General features: G+C 41.2%; 3 protein-coding genes across 4 annotated transcripts in view; 2 read left to right on the forward strand and 1 right to left on the reverse strand.

The window, feature by feature from the left end:
- On the reverse strand, nucleotides 1-11,894 carry LOC143344595 (ribosomal RNA-processing protein 8). Of its 2 annotated transcripts, XM_076770782.1 has the most exons (5): nucleotides 11,717-11,894; nucleotides 1,341-1,608; nucleotides 661-1,217; nucleotides 345-581; nucleotides 1-242 (listed from the first exon to the last, which is right to left on the reverse strand). In XM_076770782.1, the coding sequence occupies exons 2-5, from the start codon at nucleotides 1,401-1,403 to the stop codon at nucleotides 29-31; spliced, it is 1,071 nt and encodes a 356-aa protein (XP_076626897.1). In that variant the 5' UTR covers nucleotides 1,404-1,608; nucleotides 11,717-11,894; the 3' UTR covers nucleotides 1-28. The 2 variants fall into 2 exon arrangements, with proteins under 2 accessions (XP_076626897.1, XP_076626903.1); XM_076770788.1 differs by lacking the exon at nucleotides 11,717-11,894 and having other exon boundaries at nucleotides 661-1,214; nucleotides 1,341-1,880.
- Nucleotides 2,666-6,019, forward strand: LOC143345087 (uncharacterized). The gene is made up of 5 exons (XM_076771869.1): nucleotides 2,666-2,923; nucleotides 3,079-3,254; nucleotides 3,339-3,561; nucleotides 4,071-4,441; nucleotides 5,876-6,019. The coding sequence occupies exons 1-5, from the start codon at nucleotides 2,743-2,745 to the stop codon at nucleotides 6,017-6,019; spliced, it is 1,095 nt and encodes a 364-aa protein (XP_076627984.1). The 5' UTR covers nucleotides 2,666-2,742.
- LOC143344585 (beta-1,4-glucuronyltransferase 1) overlaps nucleotides 8,476-15,792 on the forward strand; it is a 27,789-nt gene continuing 20,472 nt past the window's right edge. Inside the window, exons 1-3 of the mRNA XM_076770762.1 lie at nucleotides 8,476-8,515; nucleotides 9,634-9,715; nucleotides 11,759-12,291. Coding sequence (XP_076626877.1) covers nucleotides 12,181-12,291 — 111 coding nt within the window. The 5' untranslated portion in view covers nucleotides 8,476-8,515; nucleotides 9,634-9,715; nucleotides 11,759-12,180. The remainder of the gene's footprint in view (nucleotides 8,516-9,633; nucleotides 9,716-11,758; nucleotides 12,292-15,792) is intronic.

Genomic DNA, 15,792 nt, shown 5'->3' on the forward strand with positions numbered 1-15,792 from the left:
ATAGCACTTGAATATAATTTCTTGATTTCTATCTTTTTTTATAGAAACATGGTTTTAAGGTAATAGGAATTAACTTAGTTTTCTTGCCACTTATATCTTTCTCCTTTATGAAATCTAAAAAGTAGAACAAATTATGGGACAAATCTTTCCAGGTACATTTGAAACCATAATCATCTAATACTTTTATAAAATCTTCTACTTGCTCAAAGCGACTTTCAACCTCAGCTATTTTTAAGATACCACTGAAATGTATTTTATAGATAAATTTTCATTATAATAATACAAACATTATATTAACATTTAAGCTTAATATTCATATTGTATTGGATTTTATTAACACTTACCCTATCTTAAGAACCCTATTTGCTTCTACTATGTAATCTTTAAGATTGGTTCCCATAAGAGACAAACAAAAGACAACAACGTTTATTCCATTTGTTAATAAAGGAGTGTGTGCAATATCGCAAATTGTTACATTCTCGTTCAAAGAAACAAAGTCAAAGGAGTGTACTTTATGGATAACAGAAGAAGCAAGTCTGGCTTCGCCGCATCCAAAGTCAGCAATAATGTATTCTTTTGGCCTGTAACATGAAACGAGTAGTTAGTGATTTGTAAAAGTGATTAAAAATGAATCTATGCTGTACAAAATTTTATATTAACATTTTTTTAATCGATGATATAATAATGTCAAGAGGGTTCAAGGGCCATTGTTCAACTTGTTGTTTATATCCCTCATGATACGCCTTAAATGCATCTGGATCATCTTTGAAGTAGTTTTTAGATTCAGAACTGTCACTGTTGTAAAGCGTTTCGTTTAAATACCTAAATCTAGATGCCTTTAATTTAGCCATCATTCTTTCCCTTAGGGATAGTGGTTTTGTATTTTCTGATTTTTTCTTGCTTTCTTTCTTTTTCACAGCAAGCATTTCTTTTAGTCGTTTAATGTCTAATTTATGATATTCTGTAACTAGTTTAGGGCTATTGCTTTTTTCTTTGGCAAAAGATTGCATCTTTTTCTTATGTTTTTTCACTACCTTTGCAATGGTAAAATGAACAAAATTATCTGGTGTATGACTTTCTCCATCCTTATGTGCTTGCTTCAATTTCCTTTTAATTTTCTGTGTGTTCTTTTTAAGTTCGTCATTAGAAATTACATTTTTATCTTTAGAAATAATAGATTTATGTTTATTTTTGTAACGTTCCTTTTGTTTTTTCTTCTGAAATAAATATAGTACTTGGGTTAAATGTAAAATTATTCGTTCATCTGATCGTAGACAATTTACACTTAAAAACAATGCAAGTATGAATAATAATATGTACGGAAATACTACACACTTTACCTTGAAAATATTTCTACCGCCATTCTTTGTACTGGAAGTATCATTTTTTATTTTTTTGCTCATTCCCTTCCTAAGCGATAATGAATTATGTACCTTTATGTATTTTACAAACTTTCTTAACCTTTATTTCACGTGATCTAACATGTAAACAGTAGTTTAACAATCGTGGCGCCATCTAGTGGCGAATGTATAATATATTCTTCCACCATTTTAATAAATCACTGCCTTTAATGAACCACTGCTCGATAATTTACCAATTACGCTTTTCCTGGGATTAATTTATGAAGTTTTAGAGTTTAATAACATAGCTGAGACCCTTGACAATATTCAAGGATACCTGTCGCAACCATTTCATGCCTTATTAAATAGTTATTAACCAATATCGGAAGTCGGCATACTGTTTCGGAACTTTTTAATCTAACGATTAGAGAACTATCGCTAATGATTAATTAATTAGAGCGAGGATCGTTGCAAAATCGGTCCTTGAATGTTGCCAGGGATGTCTACTTGGTTCTATAATAGCGAAACTATGTGTGTTATTGTAGAAAAGTTGATAATTCATCTATTAAAGAAGACAGTAATACAGCCGTAAATGTTCCGACTTCCGATATTCGTTAATAACTTGTCAATTACGGGCGGAGTGGTTATAAAAAGTATCCTTGAATGTTGCCAAGGGTCTATACTAGATTCTTCAGTTCTAAAAGTTCATATTTGAATCCCAGGAAAGGAGTTATTAATGAATAATCAATGTACTGCGTAACAGGAGTAGCAGGAGTGGGGGAACCTCTACTCCGGATACCTCCTCTAACATTCTGTGATCCTGGCACGATTTTTTGAGTTCGAATCCCTGATATTAGATGGCGCCAGGTATTTTCGGCACTTTTTAGCGCAATAATTAAAATAATTCTCGCTTCCAGTAGTAATCGTTTGTAAAGAAAAATGGTGAAGGAACTTGATTAGATTCGAATAATATTTCGAGTAGTTATAAGAGATTATAAAACTGTAGGATTTATTAAAATTAAGAAATTGATGGGAAAGGTAGCGGAGAATGTAAATAAAACATTCTGCATGGAAAATCTATACTATGTATATAGTATATTATGGAGGTTAAAATTGTTTAAATTTTATTTTTTTTATGAGTTCAATGTACTATACAGAATTCACTTTGGATATAAATGATTATGACGCGACTTGATCGTGGAATTGCCGATGGTTTTGGATGGACGTGAGAAAGGAATGCAAGATGATATTGACGGTACTTGAATTTAGCTCCATGACGAAATGTTCGAAACGAACATTTTCATTTGTCTGTTTGTTAGAAACCGTGACGCGATATAAATAATTACGATTACTTGTCAGTTGATTTCCGCGTTTCTTTGATATAGATTGATGTTTCATCGAAATGTCAGTTTATTCGACGGATTCCTTAGAGAATAGAAATGAAATTTCGCCGAGGGACCAGGAATCTTTGCACGAATTCAGCAATGATTTAAACTTATCGTCGATTAAAGATTCGACCGACTTATCACAGGATGTACCATTTTGTTTAAAACCAACCAGTGCATTATTAACTCGGGGGCAAGGTAAGTTTGGAAGTACATATGTACATACACACAATTTAAATTTCTACGCTTTACGTTTAAATCTGTTTACGAACGATATTTTCGAAAGGAGAATATGTATGTATGAATGGATGATTGGAAATGACTTTTTTTGTTTTTTTCCGTAAACGTTTCAGATGCCGGATCTAATGAAACCACGGTGTGCGATAAAGACGCGAGGAGGAGAGCAGCCAGTAAGAATGCGATAATTGCGAACGAAGGAATCGCAGACACGTCGAAGCGACGGCCGCCGCGGCGCCCGGCGTCTTCCAAGAATAAGAAACGAGACGTCACGGATCGTGTTACAGCGCGAGTATACGCATAATCGAAAAACTGTTTGATAAATATTAAATCAGAGAAAAATAAAAGGAAATATGTATTTGTTATATTTCCGAAGGTAAATAGTTTAAAAGGGGAAGAAGAAAGGGTTAGGGTGGGATCGGGCTGTTGGAAAGGTTCCTCGAAGACGTTCTCGGCGAAACGAAGTTACTGTTCTAAAGGAAACCCGATGATACCTGTGAATCCGAACAAAAAGATTGGCAACGTGCTCGCCCCGAGGATGATTCAGCAAGCGAGGAAGCCGCCGCGTTCCTATTTGGAGCTTTATCGTCAGAGATTCAGTTAGTCCGAAACGAGATGACGCGTTCTTCGCGAAACCTTTGGGAACGCTGGGATCAAGGCGGGGATCAAGGGCGGGAGGGAACCGCGTTTACGCTTTAAACGGCAACGGAACGATGCAATTTTATCCGAGGACGTTTACTTTGCTCGTGATTAGATGTCGTTTCCACCCCGGTGATATACACTTGCACGAGGGCAGCCTTCTTGTTTGTTTGTTTGTTTGTTTGTTTGTTTGTTTATTCCCTACGATCTCCTGCTTTATTGTTATTTGGACGCGTTTAATTGTTCCGTAACTCGAAGAGGGAGAAATTTTATTGCCGCGAGGGCTCGATCGTAATAAACTAGTCGCTAAAAGTCTTTGTCTACTTTCGAATGAAATGTTATTTATCGAAAGTTGTGGTCATGGTCATATCACAGTTGATTTTTCGATCGCACGATTATCACGACGGTTCCTAGTCGGTTTGCAATCGATTTTAACCGTGTATCTTGTGTGTGTGTGTGTTTTTGTCAGGTGGAGCACGGTACAACGTCCAATCCCCGGAGGGATCCACCTTGTCGGTTTACGGAGACAGCCAACAAGAGCAGCTCACAGACGACGATACGTGTTTACCGGCTACCCCGAGGGACGATCGCAGCGAGTTAAGTTTTTACCGTGGTCTAATCGAGGGATCCACCAGCACAGCAGGATCTTCCGAAACCGTACATCGAGACGCGTTAGAAGACACGAAAAGGTTCCGTGGTTGCTTGGAACGCAATGCGATCGCCGACGATAAATCCAAGAGTCCCGGCTACCGGCCCTACACCATCGACGAGTACAAGACTTTGCCGATACCAAAGCTCGATCGATCTCTTGGGCCCGATAAAGTTGAAATGCAAGCGAAGGTAGGTGGTTTATTGCGATTTACTATTTAAGCGATACAATGATCTAGATTAAATAAATTTTACGCGAATCGCTGTAAAATATCAAGCGTCTTTCTCTGGGGAATACGTAGTTAGGTAGTCGGGTGAACCGGGATCCTTGAAAAAATCAAGAGACTTTGATACAAAGCGTGGAAAGTATGTATGTACCACCAGCCTTGGAAATTAGGAGAACGCTCGAAAGTTTAAGGGTCTTGAAAGGAGAATTAAAAGAAAATTCGTTAGATACGGCAAGAGCCAGTAGTAGTAGGCTTATTCTTGCTACTGCGCTTCGAATCGTCAGCTTTTTCGATATTTACTTTCTTTTCGAACGATTCGCGTCACGCGTCACTTACGTACCATTTGGAAAAGAGGAATTGCATTTTTGACGAGAGCGCGACTATACGGGCGAAACTCGAGTTAGCAGAACTTGGAACAGAGACATCTTGCAATCTTGTTTTCTTGTCCCACCGGAAGTTAACCTGCCGGAGTTGAGAAAGTCAAGTAGAAGAAACTTGGGTTCTGTCGACCCATCGCAGTTTACAATTTCACGGAAGACGTAAAGCGAGTTAGCTTGTCGGACGTCTTCGTAACTTCAATCTAATAAACATGCGGCCGTTTCCTCGCAGCTACCTTATCATTCGTTCGTTACATACTCGTTTCTCCGAATTCGCGTGAAAAAATTTTCGATTCGCGATTCGAATTCATCGAGTAGGAGACAATAGTCTATTATTAGGGAAAGACGGTATGAAAGGTAGTAAATCGAGCGTCAAGTAGTTTTTCGTTTAATCGAAAACGACTTATTTTTATCGCTCTACCATTCTCGTCTCGGAAGATGATCTCGCAATACACACACGTACACACGCACACACCATCAGTGTATTAATCGGTAACGTTAAATATCCTCGATATGTACGGTACGTAGGCGTGCTTCGAGCTCGAAGCACGCTGTAACAGACTGAACGAATTGTTTTGGGAAAGTCGGCCGAAATGCCGTTCTTTCGAGACAGCATTCTAGGCAGCGTGCCGTTGTAGCGCGACGCCAGCCGCACACAGACACACTAAATTCCAGAAGCCTTTGAACTAAATACTCCAGACCCGAGGAGACGGCCTGTACATTTTTCAGAGCAGGGTTAGGTTGTTCCTGGACTCGCGAGCATCATCCCATATACACGTATTCGCGTTCCTGGTGGATTCCAAGGGAACCGGAATTCCATCGACTCGCGATCGCGCGAATCCTTATCATGGAAACGAGTTAGTAGATATAATAGCAAATCGTAATTATTCGTCTAGGTACACGTTGCAGGTTCGCGACACAAGTTTTTCGAGCGCGAAACTTGTTCCCGATTGGAAAAGTAAGGACTTCATCAAAGTCCGTTTCTTTGCACATTTCTCGTCCATTGTCCCGCTATTATCTAGGATTACCGAGTAAGTTGGTACGAGCACGGCGCACCGATATACGGGAATAAATTTGTTCCCAGTGGACGCGCCGTCGAGGACAGTTTAAACGAAACACCGGGCGAAGAGGCTGGAAACGAGGGGACGACCGGAGGTACACCATAATGCCCATAATTATACAGACTCCTGAGAGGTTGTATTAATATTGCCCGTGGTTTAACTCGCCACGATGTTAACGTGCACACTAACGGTGCGGTTTCGCGGCAGAGTGACAGAATGCGTACTATAGAGAGAAGGGAAAGAAAGAGGAAACGGGGAATTGAAACGGAGGATAGAGAATCGAAATTAAACTGTTTGGTCATTTAACTTTTATGGATAGCCTCGCGCGACGCATCGACCCTCCTCCCTCTTTTCTTACTCCTTTCTATCTCTCCACCCACTCAACCTTTCCTCTCGTTCCCTTTGCGTCCTCCTCTTTCCAAGAGCATTTGCATAATCTAGTTTGCGCCGGATTCCAGGACGGGGGGGTGTCGGCACTCGACGATTTTCGGTGTAGCTCGATCGATCGATCTTACTAGAGTTTTAACGGGAGAACCAGCGCCGGATGGAGAAACGTGTGCGTGCGCCTCTGTCAGACGATTCTGACGCGCGTGCTCGCAAAACTTGCAGCCAGGCGCGCGGGAGCTTTCGTAAAAAGTAAATAGAGCCCGCGGCATCGCCGCGCCGCGAACTCTGCGGCGAGTTTAGTCTGCGGAACTTTCATCGAACCGATGTCAGCCAGCTTCAGGGATTGTTTCTTGTTGCAGAGAGAGTGGCTGATGCGGCAAAGGTCATACGGGAACTCGGTTAGCGCGCATAATCGCCACCGGATACTGATGCAAGCGCAAAAGCTCAAGGTATCTACTACGGTGTCACGCGCACGGTTTTCATTTATACATACATATACGCCGCCAATGATTGCTCTCCGTTTGAAAATTTTCAATCAATTTTCGTACATTGCGCACGAAAACAGAATGTCGAAGCATGAAAAATCCGGTGCAGCCACGGAATGCAATTTCAATCCGTGACAGCTTTGCATAACGCAAAATGAATTCTTCGCAATCGCATGCTAAAACTTTTCTCCGATCCTAGATTGGAATGCAAATTCGTTTAAACACCGATAAGATAATCGTTTCTGTATTAAAATCAACAAACTATTATACCTAGCTACGTATAATGTAATAATGCAGGGAAAAAGTGATAGCCGAGACGCGACAGGACGATGAATTAACGTCGTTCGGTACTCGGTCGTGTTACGATCGATACTTAATTGCCAATTAGAGGATGCAGAAATGCATTGTGACGAAAAGTGGTTCGTTTTACTCGTTCGTTGCGCGAAACTCGAGCCTTGGTAATGGTTCGCCGGAAGATTTATAAATGAAATTAATTAGCTACCTACCACTTCTATGTTAACAATGCCTTGCATCATCTTTTTTTCATTCGCCATTCGTTTCATCTTTCCTCGTTGACACGCGTCTTTGACAATTCGTTGACTCTGTACGTAATTGTCGCTTTATTTGTTTCGCTTATTTCTAAATTAGAAATTACTACCGACTCGGTACACCCCTGATCAGATTTTTTTAATAACAATCCGAAAGCTGAGGCGTTTCATCACAGTTTACTAATTCGACTTCTCTTACCACGTACTCGTCCGTAGCTCCGTGGTATGCAAAATTAGCCCTTAACCGTCAGGTTGTGTTAGATCTAATCGTAAGATGCGAATGGCGTGGAACGCGCAGGAAAAGGACCAAGGCTGTCCGGTAGAGACCGGTATCCGAACCTAAATCCAATTATATGCACAAAGCGAGGACTGCAGGCCGCAACTACCACAAGGACAGGGAGGAACCGACGCGAGGATACGAGACGAGGGTGAGAGAAGGCACAGAAATTCTCTACACGTGGATATAAACCTACGTTACGTCTATGGAAAGGGGACCTAACCCGTGACTCGCCTACCGCTACCAGAATTACATTTTCCTTACTTTCGTCCTTGCGAGAGTGGCCCCTGCTTGTATTCTCGTCTGTCTGCTCCCTCCGTATCGGTAATCGCGGCCTGAATTTCAACCAGTCACGCCCTTTATGCATATTTGCCCGGAACTTTCTCTGTTCGGTGGTTACGTCAATATACACCACTCACCGCAAAACAATTTACAAAGGAATTCGGGAACGGCTTGCTTTCGCGGAACCTCGAGAACCTGACATTTTAGGGGTAAACTATTTCAAAATAATCTCCTGCTCGAGCCTCGTGTCGCCCAGTACTTTTAACAATGCAACTCGGTTCGTACACCATTATAGCGGAGCAAAGAGGACGGTACAGAGAGGAGAGCTGTAACGCTAGTTCTTTTATATCACCGTATCACCGCACCACAAGGAGTTTCCTGCGACCGGAGACTAGAACGAACACGACTTTTTATACACGAATAATCTCTATTTCATTTATATATATATATATATATATATATATTCTTTTTAATACCAATTCTATCAATGTTGTATTTTGTTTCGATCTCTAACGAAAAAGCTTCTAAACGATCCATTTCTTTGTGTGTGTCGCAGTCGAAGCACGATATCGTTCGGAAGTACTTTTTGCCTCCTTTGAAGGATCAGGATGCCGATGTAAAGGTAAATCAAGAGTTCTTACTCTTTCGTGAATGCTACACGATCATCCTTTTCTTTATATCTCCTTGTACGATTGTCCGACAAATGGATTTTTCATATACTTTCTAGAATGCTTTCAACTATCGTGTCATTCTCAATGCTTTATGCTCTTTCAAACGTTGTTGAGTTGGTTCGGCCACGAAGCACTATGCCCAGTTGCTCTGTGCTGCGCGGACCGTGCGTATGACAATAGCTCCGATGCTGTGTTCCCTTAACCGTGGCGCGAAGGACCACCCAACTGATGTTGGGAAATTGCCGATACCCTTGAATCCCGTTGATTCAAGGAGAGCCCGTTGCTACTTTAGTCCGCTATCGTAAGGTGAGACGATTCGAGGTGTAAATTCGATCGTCTCAAAATTCCAAACCAATCCCAAACGAATCTCAAACGAGTCACCAACGAATCTCCACCGAATCTTAAAGTTACCCTTAACCTAAGCTCGGTATCCCCTACCAAGGTGACGAAAACGCGTAGCGTTTACCGGTGTGAGGATTGGTTAAACCAATCCTCAAAGTCGTCACCTTGGCAGGGCGTTTCTTAACCTTTTGCAACATTCCCGCCCACCCTGCCGACCAGTGTCCTGGTACACCATGCAAGAATGAGCGAGAACGTTGCCTTTGTTATAAATAATTTGGGGAAAACCAGAGCCCCAAGACCCCGGTGGTCTGCAGATGTGCGCTACCGCGGGTTTACGATGCGTCAATCGCTATTGAGGCAAGGAAGAGCTCCAAGGATTCCAAGTCCCGTGTGGAGTTTGGAGTTTCCTTAATGACCGTAACGTACTTTATCAAGCAAAAATGTCTCGAAGGCCTAATCCTCAAAAATAGCGGAGAAGTCACGTCCGTATCATAAACCCCGCGATGTCAAGGTTCCTTAAGAATCCTTAACAGAGTTGTTAATGATCGCTAGACTCCAATCGGGATCTTTTCTCAATTGTCAAACAGGACAAAAATTTCATATCTCGCTCTTCTATCAGACACATTTTATTCAAAATTCTAATTAATAATGTCCATTTAATTACGTTTCCGACGCTGGCTATATTTTTCAATAATTATTTTTACGAGTGAAATTTATATTGTTACAGACACAATGCGATTCTATCTGTTCAACGATATTCGAACAAGACCAAGAAACTACTGCTTCCAAGAATATCATCACGAATTCTAGTAAATATTCCAAGAAAAATGTCCACGCCCGTAAAATACCCTCGTTGAGTGAGTCGAAAAAAGTCGAGTGTACGTCGAGTTTTAGTTCGCCCTTAAACTCGCGCGATCTAATTGAAGATTCATATTTGGAGTCCCTGAGGCAACGTCATTTTTACGAGATGGAGAAGGTGGATCGTATTATAAATCGAGCGCTGTGCCTTTGATTATATTGAAAATTACGGCATGTGTAATTTAATCATTATTTAAACAAACTATACGTTTCTTTTAATGGGTTCTTAACTCGTCGTAAACATTGATCGAGTACAGATTACACCATATCTATCGTAAAATTGATCAATTGTAAAATATATATTATATATAACTTGCACTATCAATTATTTCAACCAGCCGCAAATTTACATTTTCACTCTATAGGGAACATTTTCAGAAAAAACTACGTATTTAAATCGGTTGTCGAAGCATTTGCATAAATCGACTTCTGTCCACTTATCCTTACGTTTGCCAGTCACTATCTTTCTCCAGCTGTTCCTCATACGAGATTCTCCTACCGAATTTTCGAGATTTAATCATTTTTCTTGGCTCTCGGCTATCGAAACTGGTAGAATATTGGACATTCACACGGTAAAAGTATGAAGAGAAAAAATGACGGAGACCCAGTGCACTACAGTCTTGGGATATTTTTCAGATCGCAACATTTTCCAAGAGGCTTGTCTGGGAAATGTTGGGGCTGTTACCGTTCTAGCTACTATTAAGCTTTTACGAATAAATTACATAGTGGCGGGAATCCGGAAAATTATAGATGGTTAATGAAACATTTAAACTTCGTTTCATCGAGATAACTTATTTATTCGAATGTTATCTTGGGATTCTCCTGGTAGAGTCGTTTGCCACGACTCGGGTTACACGGCTGACCAGCCACACAGGACTACGTATACTTTTACATTGGTACGGACAAGTTGACTGTACGGCACACTAGGGAATGCATAGACCCAGCCAGTCAGTCTCGGCGAATTCCGAAATTATTCAACGGTTTTTGACATGTTGAGCACCGCGAGCGCAGTCCATCCAGCTCTCTGCCATGAGCTTCGAGTCGCGTCGTGGCTCCACGAGGTGAACGTAACCGACGGGGACCGTTTTTATCCGCGATCATCCGTGGGATTATCCGCGAGGAATGAATTTCAAGGGCCGGGAGGTTAAGAACTGCGAGCCCTTCCTCTCTTCCACATTTTTCCTAGCCGTGTGTCGTGACCGGTCGGTCTCATGAATAGGTAAACACGCGCACGTACCTTTATTATTATAAAAACAATTTTACCCCGAAAAAACAGAGTTCTTCTCTAAAATAGGTCTGGGTTAGAACTGAACTTTAGGCAATTATCTTCCGCAATAAACTCGTGAAATTTTTGACGCGTCGCGCGAGTGGAGCGGGCAGCCACCGTCAGAAAGTTGGATTCTGATGCGGCTATTTAATTTCCGCGAGGCGCGGCGCGGTGCGGCGGAGTGTTGTTATCGAGTTCTAGTTTTAACGCGTTATCTTAAGGAAACCGGAACGGTGCTCGTGCAAATACGATAACACCTGTCCACTGTTATCCGGTGCTTTAAATGCTACGTTGCTCGTTGTGCAGCCGGTTCAATGGATTTCGTTGAAATTCGCTCGAGGGACAGAGAAAACGAGGATTCGTTCAAAAGTACCGATAATTAATTTAGACGGAGTAATACAGTTTGCTGGAATCAAATTTCAAACATCGCTTTTCATGTCGAGTGTTTTGTTTAATTAGACATTCCAGAATGAAGGGAAATGGCGTGCGATCCGGATTATGCGATGAATGTTTCATCAACAGTTTATAATGTGAATCAATATATGTATGTATAGAGAAATGGAATCATTTACCGAGGAATTTAATTGGTTAAGGTAGGGTATTCAGGTGAAAATCAACTACAAGTAATTTATTATCGGGTTGAAAAAAATGTAAACTATAAAAAAAAGTTTAAATAATTTTTTACCTTTCGACTGATCGATCTGAATATGATTGTCTCGTTGATTAGCTAGCCTCGCGCGGGGAACAGCCTAGGCACCTGCTGCGCACCTGTGCGAACAAAGTGCTGACAAACGTTGCTGGCTACACTGAATCCGCTATGCAGAAATTAGCGACGTATCTCGAGTAAATTTATCGCTGGTGGATTAAGATTGACCGTAGAAGAGTGTTGGGAATCATCGATTTTCAACGGGGCCGCGGCTGCGCGCCTGTCAACGCTTGCAGCACCTCTGGCGACGGCTGCACGTACTTTTCTGGACTGTCATCAATTCGACATAGGCGTAAACAAACGCGCGTAATTTTTTCTTCTCACGAGGCAACGTTCCCGTTGTAAGCAAAGGTACCGTGGCGTGTGGGCGTGGTCGTGTCAGTGACGCGAACAGTTATCACGTGCGTGCGTGCAAAGGGGTGTTGTGCGCGACCTGATGCTGAATGTACGGGCCGCGAGGCCAACGACAAAGGTTGGCACAGACTGACTTCGCCATCAGACTGTCACCAAGAGGGGAGGTCTGTCTCGCGTGTCAATACACATCAATGGTTCAGGTGAGTGACAGTCGCCGTTTTTTACTTTATGGATCATTTCTACTTTGTTCATCATTATCCGTGCATGGAACATTTTTAATCGTTTGTAACGATTTTACGTGAACGTGAACTTTTTCGATGAATATTGTCCTGCATCGGTCGCACAAATAAACGAGCATCGCGTGCGAGATGTCGCCACTCGAGGGTCGCACAGGGGACGATGGTGTCACTACGCTCACGTGGTTTCGATTCTCGCACCCCCGTGCGTGACCTTGTTTCAATCGAGAAAAATACCGGCTAACTTAATAGTTTTAAAAAACAGGACATACATATAATAGAAAATCGTAAGTTAGGCGTGTATCGGAGCACAGTATTTTATGTAACAATCTGAAATAATTGAAGGATAAAAAACCGATTGTATAAACACAAGTTTGGAAATTTTCCTCTTCTGTGATATAAACACGTTTTGTTTACATACAAAGCTTGAACGAATAACTGTCACAAGGATAATTACGAGTGTATTATCGACATTTATTTCTGTCAGAAGTGAATAATAAAGTAGAGCATGTCATCCTGATGTAGAAGACAGCGTATATTGTGTTATCAGGATGTCTTATCGTAATATCGAGTGGGTAGAATCTCTGTCGGCGGATTTAATCGACGATGCGTAGAGCAGAAGAGGTTAACCCTGAATAAAAATAGCGTTGTCTTCGAATCAAGGAACTATTAATCCAGCGAGAGTCTCGGAAATTCTCGTAGGTTAAGCGAGCAATGTAAACCCTTAGCGGGGTCGTTGTGGCCCTTTATGTAAATGGATAATGGGTCTCCCCAGCACTTGGTCGGGTTCCTAGACGACCAGTACCTACGTATATTGCAACGCCGAAGGGCAGTTCATTAACTGCCGGACTCTGGTTCGATGAGAGCTACGGAGAGTCGAATGGCTTTGAAGTGGCGGACGCCTCGAGGGCGTCCACTGCTCAACAATGAGAATTATCTTGTCTTTCTCTCTCACTCCCTTTCACCCAACCTGCCTATCATCCCTCTTCCTTCTTTATCTTCACCCTTTCCCTTCCCGTCTCCATATTCGTCTCTTTTGATATGTCTGCGTGTGCGTGTACGTGTCAGCGCAGCCTGACGCCGTTAATTGAGCCGCTCCGGGCGAGGAAACAATCATTGCGGAATTGCCATATATGAAAGCGATCTTAATGAATGGATGGATGAGGAGTATCGAAGTGTGTAGCCCTGGTGCTAGCTGCCAATTATTGTGGTCAGCGAGCGAAACGGAATGGTCGACTGTCGTCGATACAGCTGCATAATTACGATCAGAAACGAAGCGTAAATGTCATCCCGAACTTGCCACAATAACGGTAAATTGAAAATTGCTCGCGTTATTCGAGTATGGAGATGGAAATTGTCTTGTTGCTAGCATTGAGTTCTTGCACCCCCGTTTGTTCAACGATCACTCATACAATGCACGGGCACATCGTTAATCATGCTCCTCCGTGCATTTTCGTATCGAATTGACCCGTAAATACCGAGAATCGTCGTTAGAGCGTAACGCTGACGTTTGAATTTTATTCCGATCTCATGATGTTTGTGTAACGCGAGGTCGCGTTTAAATGTGCAAGCTGATACGGGCACAGAACGTGTGTGCTTTAGATCGATTTTACGAAACCATACACAGAACTGTATTTAAAACTCCGAAGGCCCGTTTTGGATGTTGGCTTTCGATGGACCGTATATTTCAACGCGTAAAAAATATTTCCTGACAAAACATTCGGGACAGATAATGCTCGTAAAAAAAAAGTGGTTTTATAAAGAAAAACAAATCTAGAAGTTCTGTTAGTAAACGCGAGTTTGTAAATCATCCTTTTCAGAGGTACAACCCCCCTTAAATCGAATAAAAACTTGGCGTTGTTTCGCGTGAAATACGACGTCCGTGCGTACGATCGAGGCGAATGCCGGAATTTCTTCTGGAATTGAATATTTTTATCCGAAAGGTATTCAGGACTTTTTAATGTAATAACGAAACGTCTATACGTATATATATATATATATATATATATATATATATATAATTGTGAGCGAAAACTTACTTTAATATAGTATAATCACATATAAATATACATATAGATATAATATACATATCACAAGATTAACATTGTACTCGCGCGATGCGTCCGTCTCGTAAGGCGGCCACGAGGTAAGAGCATGGTCGAACGTATTGTCGCCGAAACAAAAGATAAACGCGGGAAGTTGCATTCTTCTAGAACGCGCGCGAAACTTTTATCGCGCGCTATTCAAGTTGACGCAAACCAGCTATCAATAATTATTTAACTTAGTAAATAAATATTAGAAAACTTAAATTGTCGAGAATCATTATTAACGCGTGTGTGCCTTTTACGTATTCCTTTTTTAGATACAATCGGAACGTTAATTTATTCCGTGTCATAAACGTTTCTAATTAATCTAATTGCTTCGTACATTACATACGGTACATGCACATGAATATACGTACTACAGCCTCACGAGAAGGAAGAGTGGCAGCTTGTAACTCCATGCGTGACTTCCACTGCTTGTAGGAGTTTCGTATCAGATTATGGTTATGGCAGCTTACCTAATGGCTCGCTATCAAAATAATTGTCGGCAACGTAATAACAGCTTGCGGTGCATAAATAGGGTTTCCTAAAGGCTAAATGGTACCTAGTGATTTTACGAGCTTTTGCATTTTTCCTTTCTAATTGAGCTACTTGCATACATTTTATACTACCTATATTAACCATACTAAATTCGTTGAAAGCAAATCTGTATAGATAAAATTATAACTTTTACTATAATTATAGTGCTTCTTCGACGATTTTTATTGAAGTTTTTGCATCGGTGTTCAGTGATTAATTACGCGTTTATTGGATTTGTAAATAAACGTACGCGAAGAATAAAATTAAGAGTACTTGCCACATCCTGCTGTCTATACGCGTAGTTTCGTTCTTATCAATGGCTTACACAACTCTTTGTTGAGAATATCGATGCAGTCTGATACGCCCACTTATAAATCACGAGTATCCAATATATTGGATGTGTCAGGCGTGATCATGGAAAAGAGAATACCGTATCTCAATATGTAGTGTACAGTTTCTGTGAAACGTGTCCATATTTTCTGCTATATTTAGATAAATCTACATATATGCCTACTATCATATATTATTGAAAAAAACAACCAAAGAGTAACTGTAAATTCCGAACGACATGTAAAAATGTTTCATCGATTCGATTCGCAAGTTTTTTTTATCGAGTTCATTCTTAAGGGTTGGGGTTTATTTTTTTGTCGAAAAAAAAAATAACCGTTGAAATTCGAACATCGATGTTGCGCAGCTGATGATCGAACATTGACCGGCGACAAACTACCGGTTAGTTTGCGGCGAGAATACGGAACGTTTGACGAGTCCCTATCACCTTCGATACGTGCAATTTATCCACCTCGTAGATAGTATTTCTCGGCAGGTGCGTGTATCCGAAATGATT

The sequence above is a fragment of the Colletes latitarsis genome, chromosome 1 (assembly GCF_051014445.1).
Source record: "Colletes latitarsis isolate SP2378_abdomen chromosome 1, iyColLati1, whole genome shotgun sequence".
NCBI classification, from domain to species: Eukaryota; Metazoa; Arthropoda; class Insecta; order Hymenoptera; family Colletidae; genus Colletes; species Colletes latitarsis.